We start from the raw sequence: 19231 nt of genomic DNA on the forward strand, positions 1-19231 counted from the left end.
TAGCCCGGAGACTGGTGCCTTCGCTCAAGGTGAGCACTGAATGGGCCTCGTTTGCAAAAGCAGTATGTGTGCCAAGGACATAGAAGCATTTATAGCATCCAGAGATCAAGAGGGTTCAGGTTATACAATTCATCTTTACACACAAAGAACAAGTTCTTAAAGGGTTGTTAGCCACTTCGTATGTGAACTCAAACCATAAGGTGAACACAACGGCTACTAGGAAAGGCTGATAGCGGGGGAGCAAACTCACTGTCACCAGACTGCCCTGATAACTCGCACAAATGGGCTCCAGCATCTGCGTCATCCGAGTGTGAAAACTGCTGCGTAGGCAGAGGTTTTGCCATGGTGCCTTTGCTATTTGGTAGAAAGTGTCCCATTCTTCCTCTGGTTTATTGCTGGTTTTCAGTAAACAGTAACATTTCTGGTTTGAGAGAGTCTTGTGACATCGACTTCTAGCTGCAGATCCCCACACCGTATCTCCTGGCTATGGGAGAGCGATTCTCTCTCCTTTCTCAGCATTTATCTAGCCAAGCAAAGCACGCTTTCTGCAAGGGAAACCACTTCCACTTGAAACCTGCCCTGATACCACACTAGAGAGATTTAACGTGGGGAAGTGTCCTGCACTGGCAGAAAGAGAAGCTAAATGAGTGACCTTCCAGCCTCCATGGAAAACTCATCAGTGTTGGCTCATCCTGCGATCAGGAGATGTACGTGACTTGTGTCCAGGACATCCCACTCCTTGCGGGACACAGAGGCCATGCCTTACACCTGGCTAGCAATACTTCAGCCATTTCCACAGGAAAAACAGATATATCCGTTGTAGAGGCAAAAGTGCAATGGAAAATCCTTGCCTATTACAATTATGAGAGTCATTGGGTTCAGTGTTAATCACGCTAGGTGATCTTCTCTTTAGTTGCCACCTCTCTCGCTTTTATTTAAAATGCCTAAAACGTCAAAATGCATGTGGGTGCCTGCGTCACGGGCACTGCTACCTTTGGGCCAACTGTCAGCTGCACGCAATAGTGATAACAACTAATCTACGATTTTCTAGTTTGCAGAACAGAGAAGAAACAAGGACTATCATGCACATTGGGGAAGAAACGATTAAAAATTAATTTCAACGGACTGTAAGAAAAGGTTTTTGAAGTACCTTTAATTAAAGGGACTGGGTTTGGGGTGGTGGATCGGTCTGGTTTATTTTTTAACTCGTGGTTGTGTTGAGCCTTTAGAAACAGCCAAGCTTTCTCCCGGCTCAGAGGTAGACAGTCCTAAAGAAGATGAGTGTTCAAAAAAAAAAATTTCAAAAAGGTTTTGGAGGAAAGGATTCAGATGAAAGGGAATGGAATAGCCTTGTAACTAATATTTCTTTTATCTCTTTTCTCAGATAGTTCCCAGACTTTGAAATATTTTTCTCTACGCTGTCCTGCTTTCTAATACTTACTGCTGTACTTGGCATATTTTACCAATTTTACTGTGGAAGAGCTCTAACTTCCTCTGGAAGCTCCTTCTTAATATTCAGCCATCCCTGCACATTGGTGGCACCTCCATCATCACAAACTTTGTCCCACCAGACGTGCTCAATCCTTTACTAAACAGCTCACCTGAGGAAGACTGTTAGTGTTCCAAGGCAGAGACCAAACAAAAACCTCCCACCTTCTCAGAAATCAGAATAAGGAAAACAACAACTGTAAAGAAAAAAAAAAATCTACATCTGTCAACAAAGATCATCAATCTGCTGCAGTTAGATTTAAAATAGCCTTCCTGGGATGGTTTACATCTCCCAAACCTCAATGATATCATGCAGAAATGTATCTTGAAAATGCTTTTATCTCCACACCACATCAGCATTCAGTGGTAAATGGACAAATACCTGAAAATAACCTGTCTCCCCAGGCAAAGAGAAAATGTGTTCCCTCAGGCTATCTCTTTGAGACAAAGATCTAATTTAACAATTACCTTGGCTGATCGATTTCTTAAGATTTTCACACTTGAAATTTGTTGTATTCATCTGAGATAACTGCAGCATCGCTTTCCTTTCAATAAGAAATATTTTAACACCACCCATTCTCGGTATTACCCACTAATAATCACAGTGGCTTATTAAATATTGTATTAAGTAATCTTGTAATGCTTTTGCTTGCTAGATGAATATGTGGCATTGTTCATAATACTGCAAATGAACTCCCAAAGGATACTCTTTCTGCGGGAGAAATTTCACGACATAGGTTTTTAAATCATGTTTTGGGGGAAAGGGAAGTTGAGAAGGATCAGTCCTGCGCACAGAGCTCCCTTCACGTACTGCTCCAAGCCTTGCTGCTTGCTTCACCTCAAGGCTGCGCTTAAGGTCACTGGTTTATTCATTATACTTTCCTTATATGAGGAATATTGTATGAGGAATGCCATGAAATAATGTGCCAGTCAGCTTACAGTCACCCAGCACGGCGCATCTCCTCCCCTGCGCTGTTTCATCTGCTTTTGTCTAACAACATCTTGAAACATTTGGATTTATTATCTTGGGACTGTGTGTGCCGAGCCCACAGAAGTGCTGCTGTTTTGAGAGGGGGTCTTAGCACATATTAACCTGCCTGTGCTTTAAACAGATTTATCTTCTCCCTCAAATAACTGGCTTGAACGAAAGGATGAGTGAGCAGTCCAGCAAGAGGTCCTTCCCCCATCGAAGAACCCATATAGCTGGCTCCTGACCCCAGGGTCCGCGGTGTGTGACTCCCTGTGAGGACTTCAGTGGACTCGGATCTTCAACAGACTGTGAATTCAGGTGATGTTGGCAAAGACCTGGTGCTGCCTTTGCGGAGAGACCTTGCCTGTAGCTAAAGTGCTGCAGGTGGCAAAGTGACAGGTGACAATTTGGCCGGCAGTACCTTTAATAAAGTGATGAAAATGAAGAGCAAGGAGGAAATATTACGATGCCATGCCCCTCCTGGCAGAGGGACAGCAGCCAACGTGGCACCTCACAACCTGCTCCACGCTGCAGGTCCTCCCGGGCACCACTGGAGGAACAGCCCTGGTGGTCCACAGCCTGGCGTTACAAGCTTCACACCGTGCAAAGTTAATGTGTAAGGATGTAGAACCACAAGTATATTTGGGTCTGGCAACAAGGAGAGAAAAATGCTGGTTTTAAACAAGAGCAAGATGCTTTTGTTTGCAAAATGTTGGTGGTATAAAGATGTAGGCTCCCCTGAAGCCATTCTCACAGCTGCTTTTCAGAGAATTGCTATTTCTTCAGGAAAAGGCTTAGGAAGACATAGGTCGGTAGCAAAACCGAGCTTCACTGGCAGCATGATTCATCTCACCTTTGACCACCAATTTCTGTCTCTTCCATGAGTAATTATTGCTCTTTGTTAGTGACTCAAGAACTAACCCACTTTTGATACAAAAACTGCACGAGTCATCGTAAACTTTAACTTTGTCCGTGATCCAGCGCCTAGTAAGTTCACTAGGATTTTAAATCTCTTGCACTTCAGATTAGACTTCTTACTGAGACATCAGGATACCATGGCACAGACTCTCCCCTGATTTATTCCAGCATAAACCAGGATTAATTCCATTTGCAACACCAATACAAAGCCAGTGCAAGCAAAAGATCCAACCCAGTACAGTATTTATCAGGCTTGCATCTCTGACTTCTGTCAAGGTAAAGAAAGCAGCACTTGGAGCCAGGCCCCTACATCATGGCTCTGGAGATTATGCTGATCTCCCAGTCTAAAGGTGAAGAAGGCTGACTCAGCCCTAGTTCTTCCCACCATTTAGTATTTCCCACTTAATTTTTCTATTTTACTGACACGTCATCTTCCCCTGGGGGATTTTGTATATAGGTGTGGGGTGGGGAGAAGGGGTATGGGTCACCTTCCATTCCCCAGACATGAACCCAAAGTCTAAGCAGGCTGCTTTAAATGTCTGGAGGCAAGCACCAAATTGAAGCCTGACCTGGAGAGTGGGAGGCCATGTGCTGAAACAGATCCCTTTTGTGTTTGGCATAAGCATATTTAGCACCACCCTATAAAAACAATGTTTGCTGGGAGTTGTGGCATGACCAGCCTTGCTGTGCGGCATGGGAGGCTGGAGCTGTGGGATTCCCACCTACAATCCCAGCATGTTGCTTGAGCTTATTTGTAAATCTAAAAACATATATACAGCACTTACATTGAGCAAGGCTGTAACTGTCAGGGTTGTGAATCCAACGCTTGAGGATTGTGACTAGATGAACTTAGAATAGAGACAGTGAAAGGAGATAACCTGGAATGGGATAGGGAAACTGCAGAGGATACAAGACTTGCTGTCACACAGACATAAAAGCATACAGTGGGGGGAAGGCTAGCTCCTGATGGTGGAGATGTGAAAGAAAAGAAAGAAAATGAAAAAGAAACAAGGATGGAAATACTGCAGGCAGGAGCGTACGTCCCACAAGCATCTTCATTGACTGTCTATGAAACTCACCATCAAAAAAACCTTCATCCTAATAAAGTGCTGGCACACGCAGAGGGTCTCTGCTCAAGCCAGAGGTCCCCCCACTGCCGTATGTGTCTCCAGCCCCCTGAGGGCACTGCCAGTTCAGTTTGTTCCTATGTAAACAAACAAAATCCCTAGGAAATCATACACTAAAGGTAAGTTAAAAGAAAAAAAAATGTCAGAAAAAGACAGGCTTTCAACAGTTGGTGCTTGAAAAAAATGATTAAGAAGGAAAGCCTGAGTACCTGGGGATGAGGAGGAATCTATTATATCAACTACAGAAGGGCAAATACATCAGATCCTGTGTGTCATGTTATTTTCTGCTTATTTGCACCAGGTCCTGACAGATGCATGTGTAACCAAAGATATCACTGAAATAATAGCGATACCATAACCCATTCTGATTTTTTTTCCATTGAATACAAACTAAAGCGTGGTCTGGTTTACATCATTAGCTTATTTCATTCTGAGATGTAGGTGTCGGACTGAACCCATACAGCGAGTATAGAGCAGCTCATCAGGGACACGTCTTTTAAGTACCACGCAAGCCTGCCAAGGAATTACCACATAAAGTTTATGTTTCTCTCGCCATGAAGCAGCTTCTGATCAGGAAAGCAAGTCTAACAGGAACTGTCAGCTGCCAGCAGTCTGCTGCTTCTTGCCGTCTCCCAAAACCTCTCGTGGTGTGAAGAAGCTCAGCTCTCCAGAGCAGCCTGTCTGTTGGTCAAGTCGACCCACACCAGATGAGTCCTCCTGACTCCCTGCTGCCCCTCCCCTCCCACAGCAGGAGTCCCTGTACCGGTCCTTGCTGTACTGAAAAGAGGAGCAGCAAAGATTTTTATTCTTTAGAAGTCTTCACAAAATACCCTCCTAGCGTTACTCTGACACATAAGGACTAAGCTGCCACTTGTTTCAACAGGCTCATCTTCAACAAGTGACATCAAAGCAGAGAAACAAGTTGTCAGAGCATTGCCACACTCTTCATTTTAAAGTTTTTCTTTCATCCCACCTTTGAAGAAGCTCCCCACCTTTGGTATAGTTCCATGCCCTGTTGATGCTCTTTGCTGCCCTACTGATAGCCATTATATGACTAGACAGCTCAAGGCCCATTAGAAACTTCCACAGCAGCACTGGGGTTCCCAGCCCTGAGCATCCAACCCAAACCCCAGGGTCAGACCCAGCAGGTCCCTGGGCAGTGTAAAAGAAGAGGAGTGTGTGCTTTCAAAAGGCAGGCTAAGTAGATGATTACTAGCTCAATAAGAAACCTCCACTGTTTGAAATAAATGCTGAAGTTATTCTGTGTATGGCATACAAAGCAGATTTCAGGCTGCACAATGCGGTAAGCAGATAACAAAAAAGGGGTCTGGTTCAGGCAGATAATAAAATTCCTGATAGTGTAGAGCCTATACTCTCAGACAACTCCAGCTCAGCACGATTTCCACAAAAGTAAAGGTTTTTTCCTGGCTGCTTGTGTTTGCCTTTCATATAGGACTTCATGAAATATTTCTTGAAAAGCATTAATTGAATTATACTGGCAACTCAAAACCTGCAGAAGGGTATCGTCCCTCGAATGCCACAGGCCTGCACCAGGGACCAAATCCCTTCCTTTTGGAATCTGCAGGTGAAGCACGAAGCTTGGCATAGATACCAGGTCTGGAAGCCAGCCTGAGCACCCCTGTCAGAGCTGAAGAATGGACTCATTAACTTAGTCTCTTTACTAAGCCTAAGCTATTTATTGAGCTACTGAAATCAATGAGTTCACTGATTAAAATATATCTACACACATAAACCCTGATGTAGTAGCTCATAACTGGACTCGGCTCCTAAAGTCAAGACAAAGCAAGCAAGAAGCAAAAGTTACACAAGCTCCTGACACCCCTTTCACCACAGCTAGACCAAACCCCACCAAAAGTAAAACTCCCATCAAAAAAATCCCCAAATTAGCAGGAAGTTTGAGAACTTGCTGTACATTTTAAACTCTTCACGTTCAGAAGTGTCACTCATTTTATGTTTCTAGTACATCTGGCGAAAAAAGGGCTCTGACCTTTGACTGTTCTCAGGTGCTTTATTAGGAGTAAAGGAATGATTAGTAATATTAAGAGCAATAAACTTTAGGACATTTCTATATAGATTAACATTTTTAAACATTTACTCCTCAGTATATAGTCAAACAAGACTTCAGAGGGTTTCTTTACAATGCTCAACCGGGCAAACACAAATCAGCCTTATTAACATAGTCTTATCATTGAAAGCCTGGAGCAGGGGGGCAGATTAAAAAAAAAGATTGTGAGGACAGAGGCACCGGTTCAGCCAGGCAAAACAAGCAGCGGTGGCGAGTGTCACAGCGGAGGGCCATGAGGTTCAGACCCACGGCTCCTGCAATACCCGTGGTCTCAGTGAAGGTAGAATCACCGGTCTTCCAAATCAGCAGAACCCCATTTTTAATTAACCAGATTAAAAGGCTAAGTGCCTGGAATCTTCGGCCAAGATCTGTTAGACTTCTTTGCTTAAAAAGTGTAACGGCAGTCAAATTAGTCAGAATTGCTTAATCATTCATACAAGAAAAGTTGCCTATCTCGAGAGAAGTGCCCTTGTAATCACTTTTGTAAATACAGTTGTATTCATCTGGTATAGGATAACAGGTTCAAAGTCGTAAACCCTGGAAATCTTTTACCATATGAAATGTTATAACAGGCATTAACTCATAATGCCTGCTTGTTATCATGACAGCAGCAGTTCCCTAGGGGTCAGGAGGTTTATGCTAAAGCACATAGTGCTGAGTAAAGAACACATATAAATTTCTATTGTAACTGAACCCAAAACACCCTCCTTCCTTCCCCACCCCAAACAAACAAGAGGCACACACAGGCACATCCTTCTCGATTTTGTTTTCACCCCAAGCTCTCTAAAATGCTTTTGATGTCTTGAGACCCATCACACATCGGCAGGATGCTCTGGGTTGTTCCGAGCACAGCTGCTGGAAGCGGCAAAGGCCGACAGGAGCGGGCTGGGCTCAGTCAGCCTTGTGGCAGCCCCATCTGGCCGCAGCCTAGCCAGCCTGGTCTCAAACAAGATGAAAACCTTCCAAAAAAGGGTGGTTTGCCAGTGCTGTGGATGGACAGGACCTCAAAGTTGGTCTTGAGAGTGTCTGTGGTCTTTGCCCATGGGTGAGCACTCGGTGGCCGAAGGGAGCTTTGTCTCAGGAGTCACTGCGTGACCCTGACGGAGGATGGGGAAAAGGTTCTGGCCAAATTTTTCCTGTACCCCTGAATTTACCTGGCTTCCCACAAAAGCTTTGAGGGTTCACAACTGTTTCCTTAAGTAGCAATATTGCAGGCTGTCTTTGATCCCCTTCTCTGAATTGCTTGAAACTAGTCACCACAGCCTTTCCTTTTTATGCTCCTGTTAGCAGTAGTAGCAGTAAAAGACACTTCTACTTAGACATGGTAACTGAGCTGAGTTTTCACATCTTCAAATTTTCTAACCTTTAACACACCACTTGATAGTTTTCAAGAAAAAAGAGAAAAATGGCCAGCAGTGTATTTTCAACCTCCAGGTCTAGATATAAAACTGAGCAGCAGTTCTGTAAAGAGCAAATTAATTTTCAAGCTGGCTGCTCTTTCAAGCCCTGGCTCTGGCCACTGTGAACACCTCTTTTTAAGATTTTTTTTTTCCAGGACTAAACTAGAGAGGACTCCAAGCAGAAAGATAGCAACCACAAGGTGGCCAGCAGCACGCTGGTGAGGGAGAGATTGGCAGCCCCGGACAGATGGGCAAGGAAGAAAGGAGATTAGGGAGGCACTGGGTGACAAGGGAGAAAGGATCTGAGAAAAGCAAGTGGAAGGAAAATAATGGAAGGGAATAGAGGTGCCAGAGTTTGGTGTCTCCAGATAGAGCCAGGGTGGAGCAGGACCTGGCACACTTGGGGAGGGGTGATAAAGGCTGGTCAGATTATGGCTGCTGTTGCCAACCAAAAAACATGGTGCAGGAGCAGCTACCCACTGCAAGAAGCAGCAGGAGGACTGTCCCAGGGGACTGGTTTGCATTTGCCCATCCATGCCGCCTTCTTTCCTCACCATGCATGTCTAGCTACCTTTCAAAGACCACTTCTGTGCTCCTTTCTGCCCAGATCACACAGCAGGGAAAGTCAGAGTGAGCCTCACAAGTCTACTCCACTTCTTTTGCCTCTGCCCTTCGCACAACTCCAGTGCCTAGCAGAAGGCTTCCTCACACAGCTGGGATCCACACGGCATCGCTCATTAATGGTACAGAAAAGACACCAAACACACTCAAACCCCCGCCACTAGACCTTGGCGGTTTCTACCAGGCAGACACACAACACTTTGAAGGCAACTACGCAATTCTGACACACTAAATTGGTCCAATTTCAAAATGATAAGCTGGAAGGATATATCAGATCGGGTATACCCAGCGAGTGGCATTTCTACGGCGCTGTGACTAAAGCAAAAACTCTCATTTGCTGAATGGTAACAATAAAAAATATGGTCATATATAGTCAGTATCACATGTGTGTGCGTACGCACATGTGTGTGTGCATGCAAAAACAAGTACATTCATATACATGGGTGCGAGTGTGTGTTATATATGAGACATTTCTCCATTTCATCAGACCCGCTGCTACTGGCACTTGCTGTGGAAACCACCTCTGTCCTATGAGAGAGACGTGCTCCATCCCTCACTTCCTTACAGCTCCTTGTCCTGAGGCCACATCTGCCCAGACATATTTATTTTTTTTTGGGGGGGGGGGGGGTGTATGTCCCCCATACAAAGGAGGTTACCCTTACCCATGCAGCAACGGACATGGGGCTGCACGATAGATGCTGGATTCAAGGAGGGCACAGGCAAGCTGCCCACCTCCTTGGCCGAGCGAACAACCGCTTTGAAAGAGCCCTGTGAGCCGGGCTCCGCTTTCTTCCCCTCGGCCTCCCGCTGCTGCCGCCTCACGTGATCACTCTTTGGCCGGAACACGGAGTGCTTAAGAGAGACAGCATTTGTCTTTCAGAAGGAAACACAACACCAGTGTTAGCTGGGGGGCTGCAAATATAACATAATTAGTAGAAGCCTTTGTCTTCTGCCAGAAATAATATAGATGGGTGTATATATATATATACACATGAACAAGCACCGCCATCAGCAGGAGGGGGGGGTGTCATTGCCATCCTGCTCCATGGCCCCTGGAGATCCCTATTGCAGCCAGAAAAATAAATTTCCATCCCCTTAAGGTGACCACTGAGTGGCTGCGTAACCCCTCCTCACTGTGCCGGCAGCCCAGTTCCCTGCCACATGCAGGAGAGCGGAGCACAGGGCCAGATTTTCAGTGAGTGAAAACAGCCAGAACTTTCTTCCAGCCAGCACACTTGTGCTTGCTTCCACCAGCAGATAACTTGCTGCCGTGTTCCTGCATCGGGGGCCGAATCCCTTCCTTCTTGGGCTGGCAAAGCTGAGGGAACGGCACGGACAGTGATTCCCAGTCTGCCCAGGGCAGGCTTTGGGGACAGCCCTCGCATCGGCCCCACCACTAACCCCAAATGATCAGTTTGCCTCTTGGAGGAGCAGTACCCTGCCTTACAACCAGGAGGAAGCATAATCCATTTCATCGTTTATAGAACTTTATAGCCCTTTGGAGAACTATACCTCGGGATCTCCGCCTTTGCCTTTTCCTTTCTTCTCAGCGCAGACATACAGCACCGGGGTGTTCACATAAAGGATGAGCCGGTGTCACTGTCAGGGGTAGACGGACTTACTGCGACCGTGAGTGTCAGGAGCTCGTCGGTTAAGATCGGATTTCATATTTCAGATACTAAAGCACAGAGGCAAATCAGAGTTACTGCAAACAAATGAAAAAGCTCGCATCTGGAATCGCAATGGGAATTAGTGGAATTTGTAAAAAAGCCTCAACCCAAGTCAGTCTCTTCCCTTCACGTAAAAAGCATCCAGGAGTAGGAGGCAGAAAGACATACACGCCTCTGCCCGCTTCTGGATGCCCTCAGAAACAGTGCTTGAAAGCACAGCTGGGGCTCAGAAAACAGGGTGGCGGGGGCCACCATGGGAGCTGCGCAGGTTCCTGCCCTTCCCTCCCCAAAAGCCTCGCCAAGTTCTTCCCCAGCAGCAGCTGAAGTTGTTTGTCCTGGGGGGTGCGTGATGCCCCTTCACCACAGCACAGGCACGGGTCTGCTTCACCACAGGTCTTCTCCTCCTGAGCTGGAGCGGCCCTGGGGGACAGGCGGGACCCTCTTCCTCCTCAGCGAGGGCTGGGCAGCAGCTCCTCTCAGCACCGTGCAAAGGCGCACAATTATTTTGGGGGTCCTGATTATCTCCCTCTGCCACGACTTACCAAGCTACACCCAGATAATTTAGGGCTGACCAAACACCTGCTTACACTTAGAAATTACACCGTGCCAGAGACGTTCACAAGTAGAAAGGTGTTCCCCAGGTGGCAAGATCCCCAGAATCATCTGGGTGCGAATGTGCAGCAGCCAGCACAAGAGCTGCAGGCTCCGTGCTGCCGGGGGTGTTTTGTCGCAGGGTAGCCCCTGCACCCTGCTGGGCTCTTATGCCTAGCCATAAGGAAAGGGTTTCTGTGAACCATTTGGATGAGGGAAACTGGGGTATGCAGAAAGGCTACCATCCCTACTTCATACGGCAATTTAAAAGAGAAATATCTAATTAAAGCAAGCACTGTTCTGCAGGATGACATGGCATTTGTTGTGCTGATGTCCCACCACCTGTTGTACTGCCTGGTTTAAAACTCGGGGGATAGGTTCATCTGCATCAGATGCTTTTTACATGACTGATTTTTAAGGTGTATATTGAAAAAAGGGTTGTCTTCTGCCTCTCAAATTATGCAATCCTTTACTTACAAAAATTTCCTTACCCTCGGCTGTGGCCCTACTGTGCTGTTTCAATGACTTGCATAAAGTCTTCACGGGTTTATTTTCCCACACTTACCCTGAAGCCTTTTGCCGTAGTTTTGTCTCCATCTCCTCGACACGGGGTGGTCAGCGATACGCTGTTAAACAGACACAGAGCTGTATTAAACATGGATGAACACTACGCGGGGGGCGGGGGCGGAACGTACTAGGACTCGAAGGAGGTAAAGCAAAGTGCAACACCATATCGAACGTGCCACTTGCTTTGTGCCTTTTGTTTCTAGAGCCATGCAAGCAGCCGCAACGATAGCGTTATCTGCTGACTGCACTGCTGAGCCGGGCAGCCCTTCCCCTCCCAGATCACCCCATGCACTGATGCAGCACGGCACAGGTGTGGAAAAAGAAGAAACCTTCCAACCTCAGGTCCCAAGAACACCACCACCAGCTTCATCTCCTTTTCTGTCTGCAGGTACTGAGGTACTGCTACCTTGGAAAACAGCGCAGAAGCTCAGGGACCAAGGGCCTCATCAATTAAACAGCAGCTGGGGATGAACTATGATCGTCTGTATTAGTAAGCTGTTCAAGCATTTCACAGCCTGTGACAATTGCTGCTCTCCCCAGCCATTCCCGGGCACAGTCCAGAGTCAAGGACCTAATCTCAGTTGGCCATCACCACGGAGCCACCCTCTTTGGAAGTGGATAGTATTTTACTAGCATAGATGCAAGCTCTTCTATGCTGACCGGTCTCTGTGCCTGGGAATATTTCCAGGTGTAATTAATTTACTAATATAGAAGTAGTCAGTGACATTTCACAGTTATTCAAATGCCTGCTATGTCTATCGACCAAGATAAGTGCTTCTTCCATCAGACAGACAGCATCACTTTAGCAGAGACAAGCTGATTCACAAACCTACAGGGCTGCTCTAGTGACTCCTATGGAGAGTTGGCAGTAGGCATTACAATTCTGCCTCACCATCTAGAGTTTTATAGCGAAATAACTCTCTGCCTGTAAAACACAGCTAGGACTCAACGATAAATTCCATCTTTGCATCAGAAGGCAAAGGTTGTGTCCCTGAAGAGACAGAGGCTTCCCCATCCCCACTGAATACCTCATTAATGTCCCTCGACATTTCATTGCACACCCTCTACTCCCAGTTTTACTGAACCTCCACCTTGCCCTAACTGGAAGATTCATTAACTTCATCCCAACTACAGTCTAAATTGGTCAGGGAATTTAGCTGACCCTTTGTCACCCACCTGTGACCACTATTATTTCCCCACTTCTTGCTGCAACCTTGGATCAGAACAGGATCTCCACCACAGCAGACAGACATTGTGCACCCACCTGTGGGGAATCCATAGCACCCTCCTAAAACATTCTTACAGAAGGATGTGGGTTGGGTTTAAAACCACACATCTGAAAGCCCAACAAACTGTGATTGCAAATATAGACTATAACTTGAATGTATAAACGTTTGGGTAACATAAACATTGGATGCATAAGAAAGAATACAGATTGTAGTTGTTTGGGCTTTTTTTTTTCAGAAGCTCTTTTTTAAAATGCAACCTACTACATCCAGCCCAAAGTCATCCTGGTTCTATGGCTTCTCGGAGAGTAGGTAAGTATCATAATAGCAGAAGCCCTCCAATACAGAAAATACCTCCTGCTCCAGAAGGAGCCAGATACAAAACAGGGGCCTCTGCATCTGGGAATTTCAAGGGCCTTATGCCAGTCCGTGCAGCAGGGAAACTGTTCATTAAATGTCAGGATTAAAACTGCGTGTTCCAAATCTATCAGCCCTTGTTCTTCTTGTCCTGAGATGGTATTTTTCAACATGATCTTATGCCTTTGAAAAGCAATTCCAGGATCACTTGGGCAGTGTTGCTATGGTCATTCTCGTATACAACCAGTAACAGGTTGAATTCTCAACATTTATTTTCTGAATTTTTTTTTCTCCTGAGTATATGTATTATTTTATTTGTGAGGAAATGCTTTATAGATTTTTCATTTTTGCCTCCCAAATCACTAGTGGTCCACCAGCTACACGCTGAGGAACATCAACAAAGCACATGGCCACAGGCAACATATTGGCTGAAACTGAACTGAATTTTTTATGGAGTATTGATGTAGTTTCTGCAATTTGGACATACTCAAAAGATTTAAAAAAAAAAAAAGCCAGGAACAACTACTACTGCCTCCTTATTGATGACTATTAACGAAAATGTGTAGGCACACGGACAGCTGGGGAATCGGACACAATGGGGCAGAACCCAGGTGGCAGATGACCTGATATTGTTGCTAAGGAGAGAGGAACATATAAGGGCACCTCCACAACTGCTGCTCCAAAAACAGCACCTAAACTTGTAGTGTTAGGCCTCATCTCATTTCTAACACGCACATTCAGGTCGTAAAACCCGAAGCGAGAATCTCAAAGCTCTCCTGAACCTGGTGTTATGCATACAGTCAACTTTCTCCACGCGTCAGCACCCTCACACACACAGAGGTGCATGCCTGAAGACAGAGAAGGCGGGAGGGTTGGTGAGTTGAAGCTAAACACCAGACAAGCAGGCAGAACCCAGAACCAGCGACCAGCAACAAAGCACCCACGTTCTGCAAAGAGCCCATCCTGCTGCAGCCAAGATCCTTGCCCAGCACCCCCGAGTTACGGGCTCTAAATTCACCTCCAGCTTAGGAAACGCCAGGCTGCTTGCAGAGAAAAAGCTTTTGAGTGTCTGTCCCCTTTTCTTCCAAACCCATAACAATATTTGCAGCATCAATAAGCTCACAGGTTAAGAACAAACCTTATTCACACAAAGGTCTTAAAGTTATGTGAACTGACACAAGCTCCCTATTGCTAACATACATCAAACTCAGAACAACAGGTTTACTTAAAAACACACTTTATTTATAAGACATTCAAACTTCATTTTGAAAAAAATATAACTGTACATAAAACTTTAAGTAATTTTTCACTTAGAGTTAACAAAACCACGGTGAGATTTACAGTTCATTGATTCAGCAATCATGGAAATTACATTTTGGCGCATTATTTAAATGACATAATGAACAGAAAAACTGGAGGAAACTTAAGCAACACAACTCCGTAAATGTAACAATCTTATACAGTGACATCCTCATATCAAGGTATCACTGTTCAAATAAAGTATTTAACATAGAAAGTGCTTCCGCTGTACAGCAGAGTAAGTAGTAGAACCTATAGAAATCTTCATAGCTTTTGAATTATCTTTTCAGAAACATCCCTTTTACCTGCTTTCCAATTAGTGAGCCAAGCCTTCCCCTAAGGTGTTAATGAACAACTAATGAACCCTACTGATTTCATTATACCTTCTCAGGTTTACAGACCAACCTTCTTTAAAAAGTTGGTTCAGGTGGAGTGTTCGTAAAGAATTTGAGTGTATATATTTACATGTCAGGATGACTATTTAGACAAACAACACTTCTACACAGACCAGAGGACATAAAATAGTCCTTAGAGTAGCTCACATCAAGCCATCCATAGACCTTGGGTGGTAAACTTGACTTCGGGGAAAATTCAGTTGTTGGCATATCCCCTTCAAAGTTCAGAATAAAAGAGCATTCAGAAGAGTAAGGGTAACAATCAGGTAGGGGAAGGGGGGGAAAAGAAGAAGAGCTAAACAGGGTCAAAAGTGGTTTGCAATGGTAAAGTGTATCATGCAGCAAAAAGTGGGTGAATTTTAATAAAACAGAGTGCAAAAATTAAACCAGTGCATAAAAGAGGTATTTCTAAACTGTATTATAGGTACATCACCATGGCCAGAGGGCTAGCAAAACCATACTGCTTATTTTGAAGAGACAAAGAATAAGGAAAACATTAAGAGGAAAAAACCTCTGGTTGCATTACAAGTCAAAATAAGTATTGCGAAGAACACAAGGAAAAGGAAGAGAACTGAAAACCTGGTAGAAAAAAGGCAATACTAAAAATGGCATCAGATATTTTTCTTTACATAGAAGAGCAAAGGCAAGGCATGCATTTAGGGAGTTGCAGAAGAAGGAGAAGTTAACCATCAAATTGGCACATTTGGCGCATACAAAAAGGTGACAAAAAATTGATTCACTTTTAAGAAAAGACCCATAACTGATGAGGGCTAGTAAATTGCTTTTGTATTCAATGCCATGTTAATTTACTGCAAATTTCACTTGTACTCCACAACTATCTGGCAAGGCTAGCAAATGTTTCATTGTCATACAACTGGGTCACGTATGACTGGTTATGGATCGGAGGGCCACGTAAACTGGACTACCCGTTGAAATTCACCTGCATTTTAAGCAGATTTCCTTTGCTACAGACAGTGATGGACAGATAGGGGTAACCACTGCAAGAGAACCCAAATGCCATCACAATGCAATCATAAGGGAGTACTTGAAGAGGACAAAGCAGCACAATCAACCTGCAATCATCAGTACTTTTACATTACTGAACTGGAGGGGGGAAAAAAGCTAAAGAAGCCAAAAGATTTTCTGACAGTGCAATAGGCTACAAAACTGAATTTAGAACAAGTGCCCACAGATAAGGGCAAATACTGAAATATACTGTATTTCAAAATGAGGTAAGCCTCATTAGAAGTGAGATGGCAAGAACTGAAGGGAAATAAGCCAATACAAAATACACACTGGTTGGAACGGGGTCTTCTACAGAAGTAGAGAGGGGCCACCCAGTACAGCCTAGTTGTGACACACTTAAAACAGAGAAGAACAATATTTTGTTGCAGGACTCAAATGCAGTTAAGGATACCGGGTCAGAAACCTTAGCTGAATACCCTGAAAGTTGCTACACAGAAAAAGCAAAGTTCATCTCCTCAATAACATAGCTCTGTTGGGTTTGCTTGCTTACGTAATAAAGCAAATTTAAAATCTGCTTGAGTTCTAGACCTGAAGATTTCTATAATCCCTGGTATTTTCATATTTATCCACAGGCAACAATTACAGTACATTCAATCAGACAAGAAAAAAAGTTTAAGAATATTACTTCATTGTATTTTCAGGTTACAACACTTTTAAAAGCTTAAAAAAACCCCACAGTTTTAACAAACAGTAGAAGGATAAAGATGGTCCATTTTGTCAAATGCCCCAACATTACACATACTAGTTTTCTCTAATTTCAGAGTAAACTACTGCCATTCCATCCTTCAATCATTTAATAAAATGTATATATATAAAAAAATACCTGATTTAAGACACAAATGCATAATTATGAAAGGGTGGTTGTTTTAGAGGGTATCTTGGAAGCAAGTTCTCCCATAGAACTTGCTGTTATTTTGGGAGCCTTCTATTCCAGTTCTCAAAACCCCTATAAATATATTTGTTATTTACATCTAAACCTTGACATTTAAACATCATTATAGATGAAATAAGGACAAAAAAATACCCAGAAGAAAGGGCTGTCTTACTTTATGCCACACGCTTTCAAAAGGGAGAGCAATTCTCAAAACGTTTCCTGATTTACATTAATTCATGCAATAACTGCCAAGCAAGATCCTGCTGCCTTCACTTCTGCTGCTGCCAACAGAATCACAGACTGGAGGATCAAGCTTTTAATTATACTAACACATAGCTTAATTTAAAAAACACAAACCTACAATGGATGGCTATAAAATATATTAATTCACCCAAGAATCTGTTTAAAAGGGTTAACTACAAATCTAGAAATGTGCTATTTAGACTGCAATCACTGCTTCAGTACATACCATTTCCCAAGCAGCAGAATATCCTGCTGCGTGTTTTAATGTTCATTGACTTAATGTAATTGTCTCTATTAATAAGGAGCTGGCTGCTTTCAAACTGGTGCTTTCCAAGCCCAGGGAGGAAATCCACTTGCCCGTTCTGTTAAGGTGTCACTGAGGTAAAGAGACCACTATTTTATAAATTGTCTCCATGAATAAATGAATGAAACAGCCTTCCCAGGCCACACGGACCATTGAAAGGCTGCTTTTGACAGAAAAACGTATTGGAAACCTTCTGGATCTGAGCTGCACAGCCAGTAAGGCCAAACATTATACTTGGTGTGGATTAGGGAGTGGGTTCCCCCTCCCAGAAACCTGGAGAACACTCCTGACCTAAATCCAGCACCGATGACAGGGCACATCATCTGGTTTTCCTTAGAGCACCCTTGCACGCCTTCAAAAGAGCAAGCAGCACGAGGACCACGGAACTGCTTTACCAAACACACCTTTGTGCAGGGGGAGGAGAGGCAGGGCAAAGGGAAGGGCTTAGAACTTTAAAGAAATAATTGAGACTAAACCAGGAAAAAATTCCCTGTCATTTTCTGTAAAGCTCCCTCTAAGTGATAATACTGCACATAAAATTTCAAAGGGGCTTTCTTAGTTAATATGATCTTAAGTTATGCCTTAATCATAGAACTGCAGGATTTTAAATGTTCATAATAAACACGTTAGCTTATTTATTCAGCATGAATAAAGACAGACACTCAGTGTTTAAGATACTGCAACCATCCCACACAATGATGAATTAAGACCGAGGCTATTATAGCTTCCGTTGTCAGGAGGGGAAAGAAAAAAAAAAAAAAAGAAATGACTGAGTTGTACAATCACAACAAGATAAAAGTTAATTGGATGACTGCCCGCACTTCCATGTGCTAGAATCAGTACAGACAACGTTAGTATTTCTTTGCTTTCGTGACAAGTCTATTCCTTAGCATACTTATCTGTGATTAGGCTAGGACTCCAGTATTGCTAGCAGAGAAACAAGACCAGCTTCTGTTCTGTCCCTAAATACAGGAGTCGATCAAGAAAACAATGCAAGTTCAAATTCCCGAGTGCTTCCCCTCCCCCTTAGGCCCTCTTAATTTCATTCACAAACCCCACTGGCCAGAAGCACAAGCGTGACTGTTAAACACGAACTGTCTATGCAAAAATGGGTTTTAAGGATCAGTAAAGCATCTCCACTGAAGTCCTTTATAAATATACAGTACTCAGCCCAGTACAATCATTAACTGGCCACAGGGCTTGCAGGAGAACAGCTCACTTCAGCCGACGAGGCCAGCGCTTCATTCCCAGTGCCGCTGGCCATTAACTGCAAGCATCAGTGCAGAGGGCAGCACAGCCCACCCACTCTAACGACAGAAACTCACACATGGTTTGGTAAGGAACTGGATTAGGCCGTATCAGAAAAAACGTTAGACGAACGCAACATCCTTCGTGGAAATATTAACCCTTATTTCAGATACAAGGGGGTTTCAGGCGTATTTTGGTTTACAGCTAAAGCACAGAAATCTTTTAGCCACACCAACTTCAGCTACAGCCACCAACACCCCCCTTCCCAGCCAAGATACGCTTGTTCCACAAAAACATTACGTGGAGTAGGGGGAACTGCCTAAAGTCGTGTACTGCTCAGCTGCGATTTGTCATCGGATGCATCACAATTTTTCACATTTTTAATGCTATCCTCTACCAGTGGGTACTCAATAGGGATTTCAATATCATTTTTACATGAACCATTGTCTTTATGCGGTGCAGAAAGGCAGCTATCATTTTTCTCGGTATAGCCATTACTTTTAGCCAGGGGGGGCTCCCGCTGGCTGCAGCACAGCTGAGAGTCACAGGCTTTTGAGATGCAGGGTGAGCTGCACAGTAGCTGGGAGGTCTTGCGGTCGATGTACTCGGGCTGGATGGTCACAGAATGGATCCCTGCTTCGTGGAAAACCTTCCGTATTTTGTAAGCAGCATCTTGGTAATCAGTAGGGGTTTGGCATTTGATATGAAGAGTAGCGATATTCTTCCCACCTGCAAGCTCCCAGACATGCACCTCGTGCAGGCTGCTAACCCCTGGTACACGAGCTAGTCTGTCAGCTGGAAGATATGAAAGAAAGATATTA

General features: G+C 44.3%; 1 protein-coding gene across 11 annotated transcripts in view; it reads right to left on the reverse strand.

Moving 5' to 3' along the window:
• SLC30A10 (solute carrier family 30 member 10) overlaps positions 1-19231 on the reverse strand; it is a 146301-nt gene that overhangs the window by 121455 nt on the left and 5615 nt on the right. For 5 of the 11 annotated variants that reach the window (XM_080408556.1, XM_080408554.1, XM_080408547.1 and 2 more), the window contains exon 4: positions 10123-19205. In XM_080408556.1, the coding sequence (XP_080264682.1) occupies positions 18730-19205 (476 nt within the window). In that variant the 3' untranslated portion in view covers positions 10123-18729. Of the gene's footprint in view, positions 1-1601; positions 19206-19231 lie in introns of all 11 variants that reach the window. The other 6 variants (XM_080408555.1, XM_080408552.1, XM_080408548.1 and 3 more) reach the window with 4 other exon arrangements.

Source organism: Falco punctatus, assembly GCF_963210335.1.
Source record: "Falco punctatus genome assembly, chromosome: 12".
Lineage (NCBI taxonomy): Eukaryota > Metazoa > Chordata > Aves > Falconiformes > Falconidae > Falco > Falco punctatus.